This window comes from Melospiza melodia, chromosome 1, assembly GCF_035770615.1.
Source record: "Melospiza melodia melodia isolate bMelMel2 chromosome 1, bMelMel2.pri, whole genome shotgun sequence".
NCBI classification, from domain to species: domain Eukaryota; kingdom Metazoa; phylum Chordata; class Aves; order Passeriformes; family Passerellidae; genus Melospiza; species Melospiza melodia.
Window position 1 is genome coordinate 152,905,032 of NC_086194.1, and position 23,434 is coordinate 152,928,465.

General features: G+C 38.0%; 2 protein-coding genes across 10 annotated transcripts in view; one reads left to right on the forward strand and one right to left on the reverse strand.

Moving 5' to 3' along the window:
* RBM12B (RNA binding motif protein 12B) lies at positions 1-6,308 on the forward strand. Of its 6 annotated transcripts, none has more exons than XM_063172520.1 (3): positions 1-76; positions 2,941-2,986; positions 3,671-6,308. In XM_063172520.1, the coding sequence occupies exon 3, from the start codon at positions 3,699-3,701 to the stop codon at positions 5,796-5,798; it is 2,100 nt and encodes a 699-aa protein (XP_063028590.1). In that variant the 5' UTR covers positions 1-76; positions 2,941-2,986; positions 3,671-3,698; the 3' UTR covers positions 5,799-6,308. The 6 variants fall into 6 exon arrangements, with proteins under 6 accessions (XP_063028590.1, XP_063028573.1, XP_063028611.1 ...); XM_063172503.1 differs by having other exon boundaries at positions 6-76; positions 1,159-2,986; XM_063172541.1 differs by having other exon boundaries at positions 63-80.
* The window catches only part of CIBAR1 (CBY1 interacting BAR domain containing 1), a 24,633-nt gene continuing 6,982 nt past the window's right edge, over positions 5,784-23,434 (reverse strand). For 3 of the 4 annotated variants that reach the window (XM_063172572.1, XM_063172554.1, XM_063172580.1), the window contains exons 4-9: positions 20,637-20,738; positions 16,941-17,045; positions 16,306-16,419; positions 14,623-14,742; positions 10,685-10,786; positions 9,966-10,100 (exon numbers count right to left, since the gene is read on the reverse strand). In XM_063172572.1, the coding sequence (XP_063028642.1) occupies positions 10,080-10,100; positions 10,685-10,786; positions 14,623-14,742; positions 16,306-16,419; positions 16,941-17,045; positions 20,637-20,738 (564 nt within the window). In that variant the 3' untranslated portion in view covers positions 9,966-10,079. Of the gene's footprint in view, positions 6,519-9,965; positions 10,101-10,684; positions 10,787-14,622; positions 14,743-16,305; positions 16,420-16,940; positions 17,046-20,636; positions 20,739-23,434 lie in introns of those variants that run through there. The other variant, XM_063172563.1, reaches the window with a different exon arrangement.

Genomic DNA, 23,434 nt, shown 5'->3' on the forward strand with positions numbered 1-23,434 from the left:
TGGGGGGGCAGTGGAGGCGGCGCCATCTTGGCGGAGCCGTGCCGGGAGCTGCGGCGCTCGCTGAGCGGCGTGTCCGGTGGGTGCGTGGATGGATGGCGTGAGGGACAGAGCACGCCTCCCCTGGGTGCGGCGTGTGGCCGAGGGCGGCGCGAAGTTTGCCGGTTCTCGGTTACCCGACCCTCGCGGAACCGCTGCGCGGCCGCTCCCTGTGCCCCGGCCCCGCGTACCCCGGCTTTCTCGTGTCTCTGGGCTTCCCACCCCACTTCCCTGCTCCCGGTGCTTCCCTCAGCCCTGTCCCGGTGTCGGGAAGCAGACGGGCTTCTTCGTGGGGGCGCAGCAGCGGCGGCTCTGGCGGGCCGCAGCGCGTGTGGCGCGGGGCGCCCTCCCCTCGCCCCGTGCCCGGCCCTGCCGCCCGCCGCGGGTCTCCAGCAGCGCCGGGGCCGGCGGGCCGAGCTGCTGGGAAGCGGTTCCGTGCTACATTGGACCGTGTAGCGGGGCCAGCTGCAGAGCTCACTCATGTTTTCCTTCCGCACTATGCAAACTGCTATTCGCAGCAGCCTGCTTCCTCTATTGAGGCTTATTTTGAAGAATAGGATAAGAACCCTTCCCTTGTTCCGCTGGTTATTCTATACTGGTCCAGTTTCGTAGACGGGGTGTTTCTGTGGGTGTTCTTTCTAGCTTGCAGTGTGTGTGTAATCTTTCAGTGTTATGATAAAAACCCTAGTTTAGTGCAGACTTAGTTTCCTACTGCGTTTATAAGTTATGGATTATTTTAATGGCTTTAATGTTTGGAATTTCCTGAGACTGTGGAAGAATAGGTATTGTACTGCTTTTTAACCAATTTTGCTCATATATAAAATTTCATAAAACTGTTCACTTCTGTGCTTTTAAGCTGTGGCATGAAGTTGTTTATTTATTCTCCAGATCCTTGCTTTCTGAAGTCCTTGTTCAGTTAATGAATTGCTCTTACTTTTCATGACAAGTCAAATATTTTTGGTTATGCACTTTAAATTTGGATGGCTTGTCTGTGCTTTCTATCCATGTGTGATGGTTTACTGTACAGTCAGTAAGAGCTATGATTTGAACTTGCACTTGTTTGTGGACTTGTTAGAGATCCCATTATGATCTCAACCACTGGTCTGGTTTTCACCACTGAAGGTTGTGTATTGTATCCCTGGTGCATCGTGGAGAACTTGCTGTTTATCGCCGAAGAATTATGGAGGAGAGCTGTTGTGAATGATGTTTAAAAATTGGGATAAGAAAGCGGAGTTGTGAATCCAGAAGTACTACAGATTAAATACATCACGAAGTAGCAGGGCAGCGGATTTGCTTTCTCAAGACATGAAGGTGCTGTATGAAAATTCTGCCCTTGAATTCTCCATGCTTTTTTGGCACTGTCATTGCATCTGTTGAGAAGACACGTTGTAAAGTGTTCTGGGTCTGGCTGGGATGGAGTTAACGTTCTTCACAGCAGCCCATACAGTTGTTTGGATTTGTGGCTAAAGGAATGTTGACAACACATCGGTGTTTTGGCTGTGGCTGAACAGTGCTTGCACAGTATCAAGGCTTTATCGATGTTCCCTACTCTGTTCCTGCAGTGAGTGTGCTCAGAGTAGGTGCGAAGCTGGGAGGGAACATGGCTGGGACAGCTGACCCAAACTCACCAAAGGGATATCTGTGACATGTAACATCATGCTGGGCAACAAAAACGGAGGTAGAGGAAGAAATATTTAAATGGTTTTGGTTTCTATCTTGGCTCCCAAGGCAGTTGTTATTTGGAGGAAGGCTGGACATCAGTCAGCCTGTGGGAGGTGGTGAGTGATTTCCTTTGTTTTGTGTTTTTCTTTCCACCAAGGAAACTGTCTTTATCTTGACCCACAAGTTTTCTCGACTTTGTTCTCTCCCATCCCACTGATGGGAGGAGGAGTGAACAATCAGCTGTGTGGGTGCCTGGCTGCTGGCTGGGGTCAACTCACCACAAAAGCACAGAGAACAGATGGTCTTCAGTGAAGTTTGTAAATGGGCAGTTGTTTTCGGTTTGTTGTGCTTACGGAGTACTGGTGCAGAAGTGACATGGAGTCTGTTAGTGACAGAATTGGGGCTTTGCTCTTGTTTTGCTACGTTCAGGTGGAGTGGCAGTAATGGTTGTTGGGTACTCGTTATCAGGATGTGGTGCTTTACAGAGCAGGGTTTGTAGAAGGAGTGTTTGCAAATGCTCAGAGCATTGGGCTGTTGTGTTTGTTTTAAAGGTATGCAGTCATTTGCTACAGAGGCTTGTGTTTGTTCTGAGAATATTGTCCTATTTATTGTGTGATGGTGGAAGATGTTGAAAATCAGGGTATGTTAAGTCAGTGTATTCAAGGTTCTCTTGTTCTTGTTTGAAAGGCAGTAGAGTAAGGATTTAGGGAAAATACTGAAGTTGGCTTGGTAAATTCAGGTACATTCTGAAGTTTCTCCTTGTTGGGTATTTTTGCTCTTTCATTTGATGGGCTTCACTGTGTATGTTAAGTGCAGTGCTGGACTGGTGAGTAGCATACTCTTGTGAAGTTTGAATCCAGGTGGATTTCAGAAGAATGGACATGTCATGTAATCCTGAGATGGACATAAGCACCTTCCAAGAACTCAGTTGAGAACTGTTCCCTCGATACACTGTCTGTTTCATTGCAACAGTTCAGTGTGGCACAATTGATGACCAAGTAATCTCATCGTATTTTCATCGTTTCCAGAAGTCAAATTATGAATTTCTTTTGCTTCTAAAATGGAAACAGAAAGACGTGGTGCATGGCATCTTGGAACATGGAAGGAGTTCTTCACATGGGTACATAACATGCTTGGCTTTAGTATTAGCCACTGCTATGGATGGGCTGCAGCAGTGTAGCACAGTGTGTAAAGCAAAGTACAGGTATCAGCCATTAATTATGTTTCGTTTTCTTTCCACAGTTAAGTTGATTTTACAGAATTTATCAGGTCTCCAAAGCAGAAACAGGTAAGCTGTCAAAAGCTTAACACTTCTCACTGAGTATTGTGACAAGATCATACACAGCCTTTTTTCCTCACAGACTTGTGGCTGGCAACTAGGATATGCTTGTGGCCACTGCAGTTAATACTCTGACTACGCCAAAGAGACAACATTTTTGAATGCTGAGAAAACATACATTATTGAACAGAACTGATCACTGGGTAGAGCAACTTGTCAAAGCAGTAAAGTCATCATTGTTTGTTTGTGAGTTACTTCATTTTCCAGTGACATAGTTATTCTTTTTCCTTTCTCCTTTTATCAATTAGTGTCCTGATCAAAAGTAAACCGGATTTTTTTTGTTCCTTAGGAGTGGGCAGAGATCTCTGGCACATAGTAACTATGCCGTGAAAGACTTGAGGTGTTCTTTAGGTATTGTGGATGGCGAGGAGTGGCTTAGGTGGATTTTGTTGCCCTTAGGGTAGGGAATATTGATAGATTTGTGCACAAGTGCCGGTGGAGTAGCTAATTCTTCTGACTAATCAACATTCAGTGAATTGTTTTAATCTTGTTCCAGTGAACTTGTGGGTTTTTTCATACCTTCTCTCTTGATGAGACAAGGGCATTCATTAAAAAGGCTCTAGCTTAAGTGATAAGATACTGTAATAGCTGAGTACTAAAGACGTGCTATCATGTGTGCCTTTTTGTCTGCAGGTGATTTTTGCTGTGGGTTGAGCTCAGCATGGCTGTAGTCATCCGTTTACAGGGGCTTCCTGTTGTTGCGGGTCCTCCAGATATTCGTCGTTTCTTCTTGGGATTGAATATTCCCGATGGAGGTGTGCATATTATTGGAGGAGAGATTGGGGAGGCTTTTATTATATTTGCCACAGATGAAGATGCACGGCGTGCCATGAGCTGTTCGGGAGGGTTTATCAAGGACTCGCGCATAGAGCTCTTTCTCAGCAGCAAGGCAGAGATGCAGAGTACCATAGAAATGAGCCGGAAACGATTTGACCGTGGGGGACGAGAAACTATGTCTGGCTCTAGAAGAACAGGTACTAATGGTTCTAGTGCATCAAGTATTGGAGATATACCAGATTTAGTTACAGCTTCTCCAAAAGGAATAAGAAAGCCTAGTTACGGGCCACCAAATCGCCTGGAGGCTGGGTTCCATACCAACGGCACAAGATACGGTGATATGGGTATGCCTAAGTCAAACTATCAGTTGAGAAAGGATTGCCACCCGTTTAACCCGGATGATCGTTACCTGTTTCTGCGTGGTATACCTTACTCTGCCACAGAGATGGAAGTACGTGCTTTCCTTTCGGGGATTCGCGTGGATGGAGTGATTCTGATAAAGCACCGTAATGGTTTAAACAATGGTGATTGCTTGGTAAGATGTGCTACACCCGGTGATGCCTTAGAGGGACTTAAACGTCACAGACAATACATGGGTCAGAGGTTTATAGAAATCAGTCCCACTACAGAGGAACGGTGGATGGAATGCGGCGGGCGGATAGACGTGCCAGATGAAATGGATGACTTTTTGTGTGAAGACCATTCTCCGAGAAGTTCGGGCTACATGCATTCAAGGAAGCATTCTCGTTCAAGATCACCAAGGAGACAAAGAACACATTCTCGTTCCTCTCCCAGCCAGGAATATTACATACACTTAAGAAATCTGTCTTTTAATGTGGAAAAGAGAGATTTGAGAGATTTTTTTCCTGAATTGGATATACACAGCAAACAGATTAAGATTCTAACAGATAAGCATCAGAAAAGGACTAGAGATGCCTTTGTGGTGTTCAGGAGTGAGAGAGAATATCAGGCTGCCTTGGAATGTCATAGAAAAGTTCTTCTCAATCGTCCTGTGTACATTTTTCCAATTTCAAGAAAGTCAATGTTGAAAATAATTGACTCTTGTGAGAGGAAAAGATCACCGGACAGAGATCATCTTGGACAGGCCATATCAGAAAAAAGTTACCGGGAAGGTCATTCCAGCCCTAAGAATTGCGTTTATGTAAGGAATTTTCCGTTTGATGTGTCAAAAATTGAAGTGCAGAAGTTCTTTTCAAGATTTGATATTGACGAAGATGATATTTACTTGCTCTATGATGAAAAAGGAGTTGGACTGGGAGAAGCACTAGTGAAGTTTAAATCTGAAGAACAAGCTATGAAAGCAGAAAATTTAAACCGCCAAACATTTTTGGGAACAGAAGTGTTAATAAGACTTATATCTCAAGATCAGATGCAGAAATTTGGTGTCGCTGCATCATTATCTGCACCAAATGAAATGCATGGTCATTCACATCCGTATGACAGAGGTGACCTCTCCCGTCCAGTTGGTTCACCATCTGGGCCACCACAAGGGCCACCCATGCATTCTTTTGGTCCCCCTGGGAACTTCAGGCATCATTCTGAATTCAGACATCCCCCTGAGGACTTCATGTGCCCTCCTAAGGATTTTAGGGGTCCACCACCCCTCATGGATTTTGGTGGTGACGGTGAACCTTTTGGCAGAATGGAGTTTGGGAATAATAAAATGGGAAATTTTCCGGAAGGAAGATTTATGCCAGATCCAAATTTCAGTGGTGGTTCTGAACGTGTTGTTCCTATTCTGTTGAAAAATTTACCTTTTAAGGCTACTCCTAATGAGATTCTGGATTTTTTCTATGGCTATAGAGTGATACCGGAGTCAGTTTCTGTGCAGTACAATGAACAAGGATTACCTTCTGGTGATGCCATTGTTGCTATGACAAACTATGAGGAAGCTATGGCTGCTATTAATGAACTGAATGATAGGCCCATTGGTCCACGGAAAGTTAAGTTGAGTTTGCTGTAAAGGAGGAAAAGATGCTCTAATAACACATTCTAGGTTTGACAGTATTGACAGTTATTTTAAATTTTAATTACTGGAAGATGCAAAACAGTTTCCATCAACGGTTGTAAATAATACCCGGTTCAGTTGTTTAGCTCTTGGTTGGAAATACCTGTAGGACATTGAATGTCTTACATGAAGGTATAAAAGGATGGAGTTGTAATGCTTTGGGTTTTTTTTTTTTTAGATTAATTCCAATCTTATGTCTTTGCATCAAATAAAAACGTAAGTGCTGGTTGACTGACCACACAAACGGTTCAAATAGAATATTTTCAGTGCTACCTGCATTAGTAAATGACACTTCTTACTAAGGTTAGCTTAATAAAATTTTAATTTTTTTTGGTTTATTTTTGTGTAAACCTTTCAGGTTTTATTCGGTTTCATATGTTTGCAGGCATTCCTGTTTAAGAGCTTGCTGTTCTCATTAGCTGGCTTTGCAATTTTTTTAAAATAAAAAAGAAATTGCCATTTAAATGTGTGTCTTATATTTAAAACTTGTATAGTTAATGATCTCTGTTATTATGCTCAGCAGATCTGGGTCTTGGTGAGAATGGAGAATGATGCTGGCTGCTTCGTCTGGAAAGAGTGAACTGGTATTTGTCAACATAGCAAAGGATGGATAGTTGACAGAGCTTGCAGAGGCTGTATCCATCAGTTAGGCTTTTTTCTCACTCACTTCAGTACCTTGAGGCAGAAAATGAGTGTTGGAATTAGATCAGGAATTCTGACTGGAGTGGTTTTATCTTCACATGCTGCGTAACATGAATACTAGCTGGCTAATGATGTCTGGATGCATTCCAGGTCAATCTGTGATTAGTTTCAACTAGCATCTCTCACTGGCAACCAAGCTGACAAGCCTTATTTTCTTATGTAATAAAATAAATGCTTATGTCAGCATTTAGAACATGTTTCCATTGGTTTGCTACCAGCATGTTTAAATTTTAGGAAGAAATAAAAGCTTGGGAAAGCTGTGTCTTCAAAATTAAGGCTTAGTGGGAAACTTTGATTGCGTATGCAAGGACTTTCGTTGACATTACAGCTGTGCAAGATAGCATCTGTAGTACTAAAGGATTGAGTCTCAGTCCCCTCAAATTGAGACAACAAAGTTGCAACTTGGCAGTGAAAACTTCTAACCTTTGCTTGTTCAATAACCAGAATTCCTAAATTCCTGACATAGGGAGGTCTCTATTCCAGTTCACTCCTCAGAGCAAGTTTTGGCTCATCTGGGCTACTCATGGCCTTGTCTCTTGCATCTTTAATAGCTTTAAGGACAGAGCTGTCCAGGCAGCCTTCCTAGTGAATGATCCCCCCTCACTGGTGGTCAAACCTTTATTACTTTTTGTGAAGTCATCCTAGTGATTGCAGAACTTCCATGACAACTGTTTAGTACAAGAAAACAAAAAGAACGGGATTTTTTGTTCTGTAATATTTAAAAGGTTAGCATAGCTTTATTTCTTCTGCACATTATTTATTCTGTGTTTTAAGTGCCAAGAAACAAACCTCTTTGAATGATAATGCAAGGTCTGTATATGTAGATTCCTCTGAGCAAAGAAACATAATGGCCAAGTTTTCAACTTTGAACACATACTGATTTTTGCTTTCTGCTAGGAATTAGCTTCGGAATCATATAGTTTTGAATCCTCTGAACTTAAAAGGAATTAAAACCCAACAATTTTGTGCTTTATGTAATAGCTACTTTAGAAGAGATCAAGGAGCCAGAAGATGTTGCAGGAAAAATAAAGACATGAGAATTCTCAAAATAAACTTCCCTGACCATCATGTTGAAAACTTCATTGTGACTATTTTTGTAAACTAGCATCTTTACAACTAAGCTGTGTTGAAAATGTGAATACAACTAACTTCTCCAGTTAATCAGTTTTAGATGATTTGTTGATTTTAAAGTGCTTCTAGTTCCTACACAACAGGAGATTTTGAACTTGGACGTTGGAAAGGTAAGAGTTTAGGAGGTTGCTTTGCCAGTGAAGTGTGAGATTATCTTTTAGAAAAAAACTGTCTTTTCAGAAGAGGTTAAGAGTAATTGCTAATAAGATACCATTAGCTTTTCAGATGGTAAACCTTTCCCCCCAGTGAACATATAAAAAGTGTCATAAAGCTTGTAATGGCAGAGGTCATAATTAAGGCATTACAAAATGGTCTTTTGTTTGCTCTGTGGCTGATTTGTATTTAATTTAAAGCCAGATTAGAGTTTATGACTACTTCAGGTTAATCTGAAATGTCTGACTGACAGACCAAAAAAAATTACTTTCTCACAGTCTGTAAAGAGCTGCATCTCGAAGTACATACAGATGCACTGAAGGAGAGGAAACAGTCCATCAGCTAAATAACAAGGTTAGTAGGACAGCTGGTGCTTGGTTTGTAGCTGTTGCCTAGTTGGTGTTTTGGGTATGTGAGTGTCCATCTGCCTCGGTTCCCCCTGCCTCTCCAGACTGGGCATTATATTCTGATTCTGCCTGAATAGATGGTTCAGGTGCATGGTGTGATGACAGCATTTCCTGGTAACAGGGTTCTGTGACATCACATGTTCAGTGGTTTGGAGGCACTGTATTTCCAGTACAAAGGACAAATCAGAGACTGCCTATAATTACATGGCTTGAAATCCTGTGCTTCCTTTTGAAGTACCATTGATACAGTAAGGAGTAATAAATGAAATGCTACATTTGGTGATGCTTATATAAAACATGGAAAGTTTCTTTACTTATGTCTTCTCTGAAGTTGCTTTTGCTAACATTATCCAAAAATTCTGATGTAAAAGAGAACAGTTTCTGTTGTCAAAAACTAGAAATAGCGATCACCTACGAAAGCAGCTTGAGGCATTTAGGGAAGGTCGAACAGGACAGTCTTATGAGCACCCTTAAATCCCTAAGGAATGTGCCAGTGTGTTCAACAGAGAGGCAAAACAGTCTAGGCAAGAATGGTTGTAAGTTTGCATCATCTAGGGCCAGTAATAAAAAATACAAATGAGTGAATGGAGTAACTGCAAGTCAGTCTTGCAGCATGCACTCGGTACCACGACAAAGTTCTTTGCAGAAGGATCTTTAGGTAATATTTAATTCTTTACTAACATCCTAAATTGTTATTCTGGCTTCTACTTCTGGTGAAGTATTTTAGTCAGGGACTTTTCATCTGTAGTTTTGAGGTCACAATTTCTGTGCAACATGCAAAGTTAAGACACCACACACGCAGGACAAAGTTGCTCAACTGTATTTTTCTGGAAGTTTTTCTGTGGTTCCTGGAGTTGACTTTTTTGTGATGTAGGAAGAATGAATTTTATGCTGGTCAACTGCATAATCTTTTAGAGTGCAATTTATCTAAACAAAACTGCCTTTTTTTCAGAATTGCTTTCTCAAGGCATAGTACACAAATACTTGCTATACGAAAACCTGAAACTGTTATGAAGATAGCTATCTGTTTTGGAGATGGACTACTTCATTGTGTGTGAAATGGTAAAGTGGTGATCACCAGAATTCTGATGTCATACTGCTATTTATTGAAGTGTCTTAGTTGCTGAAATAGATGGGAATTAATCACATAGATACTTTAAAAAATTTTGCTCATTGGTATTTACTCCTTGCCAGCAGTAATTCAATGTCAGTGGTATGTAATGCTGGTGTAAAATTATTTTTTCGGTTTAAAATAACCCTATATTGTGAACTTTTCATTTATTTTCATCTCATTAATTTTTGGCAAAACCTGTTTTTTCACATGTCAAAACAGGTATGCATTGCATACATATGCATCAGTGGACAAAAAGTAGCAGTATTATAAATGCACTTCCTGGCTTTTTTCTGTAACTGAAAGGAAGATGTTGTTATAATTTAAAATTGTTTTCCCAGTCTCAAATTTAAATTCTTCTGCATTTTTTCTTTAGCAGATACTAAAGCTGGAGGTGAACAGTGTGGTAAACTTTCTGGCAGACAACAAGGCACTATTCAAAAATGAACACATTTTTTCCTCTATCCCCAAACAGAATAAGGAATTACACTCAAAATGTGTAATTTCCTGTATGTTTGATGGAACCAGTAACTGAATCGTGTAGCTAAACACGTGAAATTTGAACTATGTATAGCATGTCAACTAATATAACAAACATCAACTACATAAAATATCCACTAGTTTTATCATGAAGGCACTTTTATTTAAAAAGCAAAGCAGCATTGAACATAAGATACTGGGCCAGGTCCTTATTTGTGACTGTTCATTCTGTATGTGTAAAGGAATCAAAAGTCATCTGTACCTGATGAAAGCCTGAGAAAAATGAAAATAAGAAAAAAAGTACACCTCACCATGCCTTCTGCCATCCAGGGTGGATAGCAAAATGAAATCTTAACAGGCGGTTGCTGCAAACAGTTTTGTAATTACCACGGTTACTTTAGCATGTATAAACCCAATTATAACTGTTACAGCTAGAGTACTTAAAAAATTCAAGAGGTGTATAGCTAGAGAGGTAATATATTGGCAAAGTAAGGACAAAACAATGTTCATAACTGCTTGAAAGCTTAGTGCAGCTTTTGGACACTGTTCATCACGTAAGTTTAAGCAAATGTGATTACAATATAACATCTATGCAAATATAATACAGGCATCTATTTAAATATTTAATTTTCTAGCTACTGAAATTGCCCACTTTCAGTGGATTTTTTTCCATTCTTTGAAACCAGTCATTTGCTGTCTGGCACTCTAGAATCAGCACTGATTCTTGCTCCTGCTGGAATTCTAAATATATAGCCCCAGTGAAATTTTAGATCCAACATACAAAGAAAGCCTTTAGGTGAAGGGGTTTTTTCCCCCCTTAATAAAAAACCCCTCTTAGAACAGCTTTGTTATCTCACTTCCTTAGTAGCATCAAATTCATCCTCCTCATCGTCCTCTTCATCATCTTCATCTTCCTCCTCGTCCTCTTCTTCATCTTTTCTTAGCATTCTGTGGGAAATCTGATAAAAATCCAACAAAAGGATATAAACTGTTTGTTTTCTGCAAACAAAAAATAATTCTTCATTGGCATTTTCAGCCTAAATGTTTGCATGGTTTTCATTTGGGGGAAGGGGGTAAGTTGTTTATTTATTAACTGTTCATAACATGCACAGCACTGGAAAGATACATGACACAGAATAAAAATACTATAATGGTTTTTAAAAGCTAAAAATATCCATGTAGTCCTTCAGAACTATTATAGGATAGGGAAAATGGTATTTTTTACCTAATTAATGCTAAAAATCAAATCAACAAGATGCAAATCAGTTTTTCCATGGGTTGGCTGCTGAAGCAGCAGGCTGAAGGGCAGTATTAGGGTCTAATCTTACCTTGAAGACATCAGACCTTGTCAGTTAAAAGCTCAAAAGGATGCTGCTCTAAGCTTTTTACCTTTTTTCCCAAGAATTAATTATACAAACTTAAGAGTCTTGATTCATAGATGAACTTCTTTCCCTGCCCATCAGTGCTTGCCTCTGGAGTGACTCCTCCTTTTGGTTTATCAAACATTAAAAACAAATGCCAGCTGCCATGCTTTCATCTCATTTGACAGATTCTGCAGTCTGTACTTTTTTTTTAATGAGGGCTCAATCTAATTCCTATTGAAGATGGATTCTTCACAGACAATGCAAAATTTAGAATTTAAAGAAGGATACATGTTTTTTTTGCTTTCCCCATAAGAAAGAGAACATTGAAGACAGTTATCCAAGTCATCTGGAATGCTTTTGAAAAATTCCAGGTTCTGTAGTTCTCTAAGGGCATCTGCAGCTCTAATTTTGGTTATATTTTCTGTGTCTTCTCACATGCAGTGATATAATAAAAACTTCTGCACTCAAGACAGAGCTTGCCTTTTCTTTTAAGCAGCCCCCTACTTTAAAGGTCCTTAAATGCTCATTATTAAATTGACTTCTGACGTGTTACAATTCATTCAGCCATGTATGTAATGTAAGTTTTTTGTGTGTGCATAAAGCAAACTGCAGTCATTGAACTTCTGAAAGAAGAAAAATACTTAAGTCTTGTTCATGCTCACCAAGTATGTAATTTAGCTCGAAGCAAATAGTTGCTTACAAATTCCTGAACACAACAGAAAATGGAGTTAATCATTGGGTGAAGCTGGGTTAACTTGAGCTGAAATGTCTAAAGCAACAGTCTCTCATTCCATGAAAGAAGAAAAAGACAATGGCAGTGATTTGTAATTGGATTTTAAGGAATGCTGCAGATTGAGCGTGTTAAGGTGAAATGAATTTCACTGGGACAGACTAATTTTCTAAGTTTTTTTCCTAGTTCAGAGCATCTGAAATTCTTCAGCAGAACTTGCATCATATTTCTGAGTAAAAGCTCCCCCCTTTCCTGAAACAGGAACTGTTTTCGCTTTATGGCTTTTTTCTGCTCACTACTCAAATACCTCTGACCATGCAGCAATAAACTAAATAGTATATTAAATATTATCACTGGTGGTGGTAAGATGGCAATCCCTGAGAACCAAACTGTATCAGGGAAGGAAGTTGAGAAAAGAAATTATGCAGTATAAATCCAAGTTACTGTGCCAAAGAACTAAAACATACCAATATTGAAATTTAGTTTTTCAGAACTTAATGCAAAACAAGAATATGATAATTTTTTGACCATAAATAATTTTATGTAAAAGTTAATTCTATGAGTTGCATGCAGGTGATGACAGTCCTTGCTTAAGCAGTTCAGCTCCATCTTTCACTGCAGAAACATGGCAATTCTGTCCATGTCTTAGTGCTGGAACATTTGGATGAAGACATTTTCAATAATGGTTAAAATTATACTTTGCTGTCCTACAGAGTGTCAGTGCAAAAGTTTGTTACATTTAATGGATGTAGATAAAACTTGTGTAGTTAAATTTGATTTAAAATATCTGGAAAAGGTCCTTCTGTTTTGCTACAGTTCTAAAATATAAGCTATATCAACCTGAATTGGTAGACCAAAATGTTGAGGGTGAATTGTCAAGCGTTGTAAAATGAAGGACATAGCTCTTTGTGAGAAAATGAATCAAGCTCAAGGATTACTTTACATTTTTAACATACAGATAATACAGAAAGTTAGTCCACAGAGGCAGAAATAAATTCAAGGATGGTATGTGTTAAATCCTCTGAAAAGACCTGAACTGTGTTACTGGCACACTTTATTCCATCTGGTATGCAGTGACTTCTTACACTGTCCCCCACCTACAGGTTAGTGTTTGTGTGTGTCTGTCCTCCCCTGCCCCACGGATTTGGGCTGTGTGATTCTATGAACTGCTTCCCACATCAGTTACACTGCTTTACACTGGAAATTGCAAAGTACTACATTACAGACAGTGAAGGATTACTGTGCAGCAGGAAACTAGGTGTGTCAAAAATTTCATAGTGAAAGACTCACAGAAAAGATAAAACAAGTCACCTGCAGGTTTTTCTGAATACAGGTTTTTTTTTCTTAAGACTTGTTTGGTGGTTCAAAGATTAGCCCTCAGTGTAATTCAGCACCATGCTATTTACAGAATCAGAAAGGTCTGCCCTTTCTTCACTGACCTATGGTGACTGCATTAGTTGGGTGTTCCACCCCTTTTTTCTGCCATATGATCCTCCTTTGCAGACACACTGCACAGACCAGTAAGATGACCTTATTTTGAATTGCATTGCAGTTTCCCTCTAGGTCTAGATGACTTCCTGTTGTTTTCAGGTAAGTTAGAGGTTATGAGAAGACTAACACCCAAAGTTATAATTAAGAGCAGTCTAGGAAATGAGAAAGGTTAACCTGCAAGTTAGAATGGAATTCCACTCCACCTCTGGGAGAAATCACAGTGTACATACTCTCAGTTTTCTCGTTTTGTGTTTTTTCTCATATTTTCTGAAGTAGCTTGAATTTGAAATTTGCTTGAGTGATAAAGAGGACTGGCAAGTTACTCAGTCAAGGTAGTACTTCATGCACTGAATCACTAGGTTGTATCTCTTCAGATGACAAAATTCATACTTTCAATAGAGCAGCTCAACTGTAATAATTGATCTGTTCTGTCTTGAGAGCAGAGAAGGGGTAAAGTGTGCACTAAGTCAAGAAAAGTTTTCCTTACTACAGTATCAATGCATGAGTCTATTCAAAGAAGAAAGGTTTTAAATGCATTTTAAACGTGGCTTTGTCTGTAACTGAAACACTGGTAAGAATCATTGCAGTTACAGAATTACAATTGCAATGAATTAAAAATAATTCATTTTGCAATGTCTGCAAGTTTACTGCTGTAAACAAGTGGCATAAATATTTGCAAGGTAGCTGGTCCAAAAAAGAGTGACACTGTCTTCAACATTTTCTCTCATTTTTACCATCCTTTTCCTCACCTGCTGTGAATTTTCAGAGTATAAAAGGAGAGGACTGTAGGTCATGAGTTTGCTCTGTTGCTAGAAGGTATCACTAGTCTGGATTAGGATGTGGTAGAGAGGCCACACTCTAGAATCTGAATACTAAAAGTATGCAAATATTTATTATTTATTAATTATCTTTCAAATAATCTAGATCTCTTCTCTGCAAGATGCCACAGTTTGTTGATGGAAGACCAAGTATTGCTGGAAATGGCATTTGTCAAAATTAAGCAACACAGCTTTAAAAGCTGAGGGGTTTTCCCCTTCAATGATAAAGCTGCATTATTAAGAGCCTATTATGATATTTATGCCACTGACAGTTTCTTTACATTTCTGATGGTCCTGAACTGAGTGAAGACAGTGGATCCAAGTGCATTAACTAAAAGATTATCTTAAGTAGATCTTTAATATACTGATTTAGTATGCAATGTTTTTCTTACCTGTGCTGTTCTCAGTGAAGATTTTGAGGAGCCAGTTCTTTGCAAGGGGGACTTGGAATTTGCACGAACTATGTCTAAGCGAGACTGATAGTCTGGTGGATAGAGTGAGCTCCGAAAAACCTGATCACATGGAGAAAGCAGTCACTTAGATGCTTGCAAGTCAAGAATTACTGAGACTGAAGCTTGCAGAAATGCAGCATTGGAGAATGAAACTTGATCTAGAGATGTGCATCAACTGTAGTTTAGATTGATCAGTTTTAGGTGAAAAGATGTCTTTGCTTAACTTGAGACACATCAACATACTGATGTGGTCAAGGTAAACATTGTTCAGAACTTTGGGGGCATTTACACAGGGAAAACTGCAATGGTTTCCCACCAACATATGTAGCTGAGTTTCAGGCTAAGCTAGAAGTGTGAACCCCAGCAATTCCTTCAGGCTCTCCATTTCTTGTGAAGATGAACTCAATGCCTTCACAAGCAAATCCCTACTATCAGACACAACTGCATAAAAAAATGTTATTGAATTGTACAGAAGATGCACAACTTAAGAAAAATTTGGGAAACCTCCTAGAATGCAGAGGAGACCACAACATCTATTACATTTTCAAGTTATTTCAATAACCAATACAGATATTTGTGCAAGACTTAAAGTTAAGAAGACGGTATATTATGGTCAGTATTTTTATGAAAAGTAAATAATAGTCCAATTAAGAGAAAATTTAAAATGAGATTAAAAATTTGGTTGTGAAAGACAAAGTACTGACTTTAGGGAGATTTCTGAATTGGTGCCATGTGACATTATAATTGTGAAACTAAAATAGAACAAAATTGCCATGGCATAGTTTAAAGGAAGTAAAATTACCAAGCAGTCTCAAATATGACTGTCACTGAAGACTCATGGTTTTTTAAGTCTTGTGCTAACTTGGTTCTGAGCTATGTCATAGACAGAATAAAATTATGACTGGTAGGATTTACAAAAAAAGACTGAAAATGATCCAAATATTTTGACAAACCAAACATACATACATACACAACACACACTTCCATGGTATTAAGTTTAAAGACCCAACATCCAGAAGAACTGCAAGAATGAATAAAGGACTGAAAAGCCTATCTTGGGAAAGAGAGACTATAATTCACAAAGAAAGGAAAGGGTGACTTGAAGCTGGTTACTGCCACAAGGCAAAAAACCCACTCTAGTAAGTAACAAATGTCTCTTAATTCTAGAACAGCCTAGTAAAAATGATTAAAAGATGAAAACAAACAAAATTCAAGTTAGAGGGAGATCTTTAATATAGTAGTTAGTCTTTACATCATCTTATCACAGCAGTAGAAGATTTTTTTCTATGTGCATCTTTAGAGCAAGACTCACTGCAGAAGTGTTCTTTAAAAACTGTTTTATGTTTACCTGAGCTTTAAGTGGCAAGTAATTTTGTGAGTGTCTTTTCTTTGTTTTGTGGGCAAGATTTGATTGCCACTGCAGTTGCTTTCTGTGTTCTCTGAGATTACAAACCCGCATGCTCTTGCTGAAGAAGTGCAAAAAAAAAAGCCTGATATACATGAGTTTCTTCTGGGAACCTGAAATATTTGTTGCATTTTTCTGTGTGGGACATGTGTAGCCCAATTGTGAAAACTGTTTTTATATAGGAAGTAAACAGAAAAGCAAATCTCAATCACTCTTACCTCCAAATCTTCATTTTCATCAATATTTTGGATATTTTGATAGGCAGCAGTGTATATCTCTAAAGCTTTCCCATGGAACAACATTTCAATAGTTATAAATTCAGAAAATATGTTCTGAAAGCAAATGAAAAGAAAGGTTTTCTTAATGCAGTATATTTGCAATTCAAAAAATTACTGTATTCTGTGTTTGGTATTTATAGGATATAAATAACTGTATGATACTTAGTACTTTTAAATAGATTGAATTAATCTAAATGAACTTTAGACAATAAACATAAATTCTGGCTGGGCTATCACTTATGCAATTATTATTTAATAATAAATTCTGAATAAATACTTCAAAAGTAAAGAGGAAATGTATTAGGAATAACACATCTTACTGAAAAGCCACTTGATAATCTCCAATATGCATTCCCAAGATATTGTCAGTCAGAAGTCTTGCTGTTTTGAAGACTGTCTTTTATAGCGGGTTGAGGATAAGTTATCGTAGAGTCTATATCTATAATTTACAAATCTGTGAAATATTCATGAATACCACAAGATTTGCATTTCAGTTAATACCAGAATGTTGCTAATCTTGCCCCCAACTAACTATAGTGATTTTATTATGCACGATGAAATGTGAGCACACATACTTTGATGTCCCTTATCTTCTGTTTCTCAAAATTATCAATGGTTTCCTCTAAGTGCCGAGTTGTTCGAGTAGCATCCATTGTTGCTCTCTGCAGTTCATTTTCAGCCTGGTAAAGTAACACAAAGGTGAAATTAGTCTTGCATTTGAAATTAGTCTTACAGCAAAGAAATTAGTCTTAATTTCAAAAGTCTTTGAAATTAGTCTTACAGCAAAGCTATTTGCTGTAATTGCCATTATTTAAGTCTAAGTTTGCAAAACAATACATATCTGTGTTACAGTACTTAAATCTGCAGCTTAATGAACATATAAACATGCCTTCTACACTGTTGTGACTTTGATGTGAAACATGAAAAATGACCAGCTGCAGCCAGTCAGGAAAGTCCCTCTGCCTTGATTAATTTCCTGTAATAATCATGGGATAGTTTTATTGAGCCAGTCCTGACATCCCACTGACAGTACAGTTACTGCGTTTAGGTACTTAACCCAGAGTGGTGGGAGAGCAGGAAAGATCACCCCTTGTCTTCTACTGCAGATCAACCTGGTGGGTCCAGAAAGATTCTTTTCCAGTATAGTGTGCTGAACCTCATCTTAGTACATTTTTACAAATTATTTAAATAGACAATTATAGCAGCAGCTGGAACTAATGTACTTATCCTGTAAATACCTCAATCTTGCAGGCTAGAGTTGTTGTAGTTTTTAGATTCAAATGCATTTCAGGTATTTTATGCTTTTAATATTTTTGTATTATTAAAATATCTGATAAAAAACATCTTCAACGAGGCACTGGGAAGGGGACACATCAACCATTTTTTAACACATAAGTACACAGTTTTTCTTATTTTACTTACTACAAAAAACATTTTAAATAGCAATTTTAATTAGATATAATTATAAACTTTATAGAAAGTTCACTACTATTTAATGAAAGATACTGAAACTATTCTGATTAAGTCAAGTCTGAGAACTGTGTAATATTACCAATTAACAATGTAAGAGCTTGCACTTGAAATCTACAAGATTTGGCTCTAAACTTCTGTTATTTTCCATACAGTACTGTTCAAACATCATACACTAGTGATACTTACAGGCGCAATCAGTATGTATCATCACAAATCTGTTTTGTCATGAGATTTGAAAGTACTATATGGATCAAGTACTGTATCCTGTGATCAGGTTGTAAGGTTCTTCCCATTTCTACAAAACTGCAACTTGAGACAATTTTTTTTTTAATGGAAAAAGACACCACAGGTCCAGTTCCTGTGATCTAGCTTTTAGTGTTACAACTTAAGGAATAAGGCATGCTCTATTCACTTATTTGATTGTAATCTGCTAACCTTATTTTAGAGGATTAGCAATTTGAAACAACCTCCTTTCAAAAACAGCCTAATATCATAGATACAATTCTGCCATTACGGGGCAAACAATTGATCATGATCTTTAGTAGTACATAAGGTCACATGTTATCTCTCTTTCTTGATTTTGCCCAAACCACAGGAGGGAAGAAAAGACATTTTGTGTATTTTCAATTACTTCAATCAGTCAGTCTGTAAGTGATGGCAGCTATTATGCATATGCAGTCTTTACACATACAAATACAGTCTATTATTTCTATGGTAATCAAATACACCTCCTCAATAAATCTTAGATTGAACATAATTTGTGCACATATGCTTTGGCAGAGGAATTCTGGTTGTTTTAGAGTGAAGTGTCCCAAGACGCAGAGCCTGCATAGTTTGGACAACAGTTTGGTATTTTCTGAACACTCACCTGTGACTGGAAATATTAGTAAAGGAAAAAATGGCAATGTAACAATCAATATTCAGGGACATGTTCATTTTCACTTCTGCTTTTCATATACTGTGAACTATTTATCTTAGTTATTTCAAAACATCTGTATATTTAGTACTATTATTATATTGTCTGAAGCCTCTGGCTGCAAGATGTAAAATCTGTTAGAGCTTTGCTAGAATTCAAGTATCCAGGCCAAAACATTTCAGGACAGCTGTCTGTTTTGGAGTGAGAACTTCATTATTTATTTTTAAAAGAATAAAATAAAAAGCAGGCAATCTATAGTTTAGCAGACTTCTTCAGGAAAAAAAAATCTATTTTGATTTACAGAAGTGTATTTTTAAAAATCTGGTAATGATTTCCTTTCAAAGCTGTGCTAACACACCATTTGTAAGATGGGAATATAGATTCTTTGCTATCTGTGGCCAAAGTTGTTCACTGCTGCAACATCACAGTTGCTCAAGATTAAGAGAACCCCTGCAGGAGCCCAGCTGCTGTATTCTAATGTGGTAAAGCCTCTCTCAGACCTGAAAGCTGAACTGCACACATCCTTAAAAGCAAATGAACACATTCCTGCTCCTAATACCTTTTTATGTGTTTTAAGTGTCAATCTGACCTTTTTGAGTGTCAATCACTTTAATATGCTAATAGGCAGCATTTGGTGCTTTTGCCATGTGTAGAATCAGACTGTACTGAGATTTTATAACTCTTCAGGCAAAGCCTTAAGTGTAGAAAACAGGTGCTACAAGAAGCCAAGTCACAGAATAGTATTTGGGAGAAGCTTAGAAAAGAAACAAGAAGAGATGAACTAGGTGCCAGTGACATATCCATGAAATGAAATGAAATGGGAATTAGCTTGAGAGAGAAAAATGGGACCAGTCTCCCTTTGGGAAAAAAACAGCTTAATGTTATAATTTACTCCCTTAATTCCAACAAAAGAGAACTTTGCAACACAACTCAATTCTAACCCTGTGGCTGACAAATGTCTGTCTTTATTACATGAGGAATTCTAATTAGTCATGACTTAACTGATTTGATTAATATGAAATGAAAATTCTCTGGCAAAGACAAAAATAAAATGTAGTTCTCCTGTGTTCAGTCTGACCAACATAGTAATTTTCACTCTTTCTAAAGTCTCATGCCTCAGTCACTACAAGATTCTGAAATACAGTTGATAAAATCCAACAATGAATAGAACTCCTTAACTCTCAGGTCCAACACTAAAATGTAATAAAAAGTAAACAGCACATCATGAACCTAGATCATGTATTATAATACGTAAGTATAAAGGGACTGAAGTAGGATTGCCTTGATCCCATTTATTTTGGCATTCCCTAGATTCTGATTGCTTCAAAATTTTAAACTTCAGTGAGATTTTAATGGAAATTCTACTTCAGTTTGATAGAGGTTTAATTTTTCTCATTGTGATATAGAATAGTATACTGAGGAGGGTGACTGGTCTTTGGAAAGGAAGAGTAGTCTAGATGAGTATTCTACTAGCAGAATAACAACTTATCCTTTCATGCAGCTGGAGGAAACTCATATCTCATCTAGATACCAGGAAGTATAATAACCAAAATGGCAGGGAGAAAAACAGTAAATCCACAGAAATAAAAAAATACATTGTCGGATTACACTTACTTTCAAAAGCTTCCAAATTCCTGGATGTAATCTATGCCTACCTCTCTTGCATAAACATATCAAATAATTTATAGTTTCTTTTCAATTCAAAAGTGAGTAACTACTGCTCTGTAGCACCTGTAACTCCTCATTAAGTTTAAGAAAAGATTCAACATTTGGAACAGTTTCTCTAAGGAGCATTATTGTTATTACTACTTCCCAAACATAACAGTTTAATTCCCAAGAAATTCTGAACATATTTCTCATAGTGACTGGAAAGGCAGGATACAATAACGTGTAGATCTGATGGATTCCGCTGACGTGTCTTTTCCAGTTGAGATAATTGCTTGGCTTCTCGGCTCTTTGCTGTTAAAGTTGCTCTAAGATCATCCTGGAAATAAAATGTTTTAGACATGTTTGAAATACATCTAAGATAATACAAAATATACTCTCCTTCATACATGCATTGCCTAGAAAACATGGACAAAACTTCTGCTTCAGATAAAACCAGATTTTAGTGACCTGTTAATTGATCCTATCAAAGAGAAGTCTAGTGGGGATTGAGAGAGTTTAGCAACTCCCTATAGAACGTGTTATGATTGAAAATGTGGGGAAGGAAAGAAAGATATTTACAGCTTTACATGAAAAGTACAGCAGATGGTCACAAGCTGAGATCCCCAAAGCGTTAAGAAGGCAGACTTATTCCTGACTTAGCAATAGAATAAATGTGGTACTTAGAAATAAAAAGAAGCATCAAATAAAGTGGCATCATTAAAAAAAACCGAAACAACAAAGCAGGTAGCAGTCAGTACCAAGGAGAAGTTATGAAGAAAATATAACTGCTGTCATTGCTGACAGTGGAGCTGCTGAAGGGGCTGGAGCAGAAGTCTGATGAGGAGTGGCTGAGGGAGCTGGGAGTGTTCAGCTTGGAGGAGGCTCAGGGGAACCTGAGCTCTCTACAGCTCCCTGAAAGGAGGCTGTAGCCAGGCGCGGGTCAGTCTCTTCTCCCAGGCAACCAGTGATAGGATGAGGACATAGAAGCTGCACCATTTATTTTTAAATGAAATATTAGGAAATTTTTTTCCACAGGAGGGGTGGTCAGGCATTTGAATAGGCTGCCCATGGAAATGATGGAATCACCATTTTGGAAGTGTTCAAAAAAGGTGTCCCTGGCACTCAGGGACATAGTTTACTGGTGAACATGGGGGTGCTGGGCTAATGGTTGGACTCAATGATTACAGAGGTCCTTTTCAACCTAAACAATTCTGTGCTACAAGACACCATAGGAATTCTATGACTGAAAGGGTTAAACTGCATATTTATATATATGCATTTACTAAAGTGTTTAAAATCATTTGAAACAAAATACATCCAAGTAATGGTGGAGCTGGAGAAGATAAAACTTAACCAATCCAGAAAAGGCAGAAACTGTTGACAACTAGTTTTGCTCCATTTCCAAAGGAGAAGTAGTATGTACTTCTAGGAAGACCTGTGACAATTTAATAATGTTCAACTACCAGTTTTCTCAAACTTTCATGCGATAAAACTGTTTTGCAAACTGTTTGACATTCATGGAATGTAAGATGCTCAGTCAAGTATTTATCACTTCACTGATGCTGGTATGGAAAAGGTCATTAATTTTGATGGTTCCAGTTTAAAGGAGCAGTAGTTTAGAATAAGCAGAAATATAGTCTAAAGTCTAACAAAATCTGAGGTAGGATTGGGCATTCATTTCAAATTACCTTTTACTCTAAAATACCATTTCCACTTTTATTTACTACTCCAGAATGGAGTTAGAGCTGTAAGAAATTATCATATTGGGAAGTTGTCTGTGCTCCTTCCTTGGATTTCACAATTTTAATGCTTGTATGTCACCATGACAGAAGGATATGCAACTAAGAATATGTCTTTCAGTAAGTTTTGTGATCCTGTGACCAGATCACTACTCAGTGACAAGCACAAGATTGCCAAGTTTCACAGTGCTGTGTGTTCCTTCAATAACGAGGCTGTACATGAGGACAGGGTCAAAACATGCAGTTTCTTACTTGTTTCTATCCTTACTGTCTGTATGTCCTTGTACGTAACTGTCATTTTGCTTCATCTCCAGGGACACAGAGCTGGCTTCTGATAATAAAAACTACTTCATCTTCAGCCCATGAATGCTGGTTTTACTGCTGTTCTTTCAGAAGGGAATTTACACAACCTCTAAGGTCAAAGACTACTGAAAAGGCCTATTGCTTTTATGAGAGCCATGTGGCTACAAGAAAAGCAATAATAGAAAATTTTAAATTGTTTTTTCCAGTTTTACATTTTAAAGGTAGAGAAAGAGAAAAGAATGTATCTATTTTTGGAAAAACAAAGTTTTCCACCTAATGGTCACAGCTGCATGTTTAATGCTATTTAATGGCTGGGCCCCATTAATAGCAGTGACTTTCTAGGCACATTTAACACAGTCAATCAGATTTAGCACTGTGGCTTGAAAGGGTGCTGACTTTCACACAAAGTATACTTGAGGATGCCAAGATCTGGAGTTACCATTATTAAATTCAGTGTTTTCTTTCTAGCATGTAATGACTTTGGAAATACCTACAGAGACTGAACTGTTTCCTCCTCTACCCCTGCTTTCTGTAGCAACAGCTACCATGAAACATACTTCTCTTCTAGCTGAACTGTGACAAAGAATTAGTGCTACTATGTCCACAATGGTGAAGTTGTGTACAAGTTTTGGATGTACAAAAGTAGGGCACAGTCACATAAAAATATTAAAAAGCCGGAGAAAATGTAATTTATGGTGAAAGAATCAAGTTGTATATTACCTAACAGAAAAAAAAAAGAGAAAAATTTGTTTTACTAGCATCTAAATACCTTCATCCAGAAAAAAACCCAGAACATTACAGAGCTCTTTCATCTCAGTGGAGCATGTAACAAGAACCAAAGATTAGGAGAAGTCTTTCATTTAAAACAAAGCACCACAAACATCAACTAACCACTAACTACCACCAACAGTCCTACATTCACAGTGTCTTTAGACCAAGCTTTTGACATGTTTTTGGAAAATATGTTTTAGTTACACTCAAGGAAAAGTGG

What these genes read in the sequence shown, in the direction of transcription:
- RBM12B (XM_063172520.1), top strand. Translation starts at nt 3,699, where the DNA reads ATGGCTGTAGTCATCCGTTTACAGGGGCTTCCTGTTGTTGCGGGTCCT.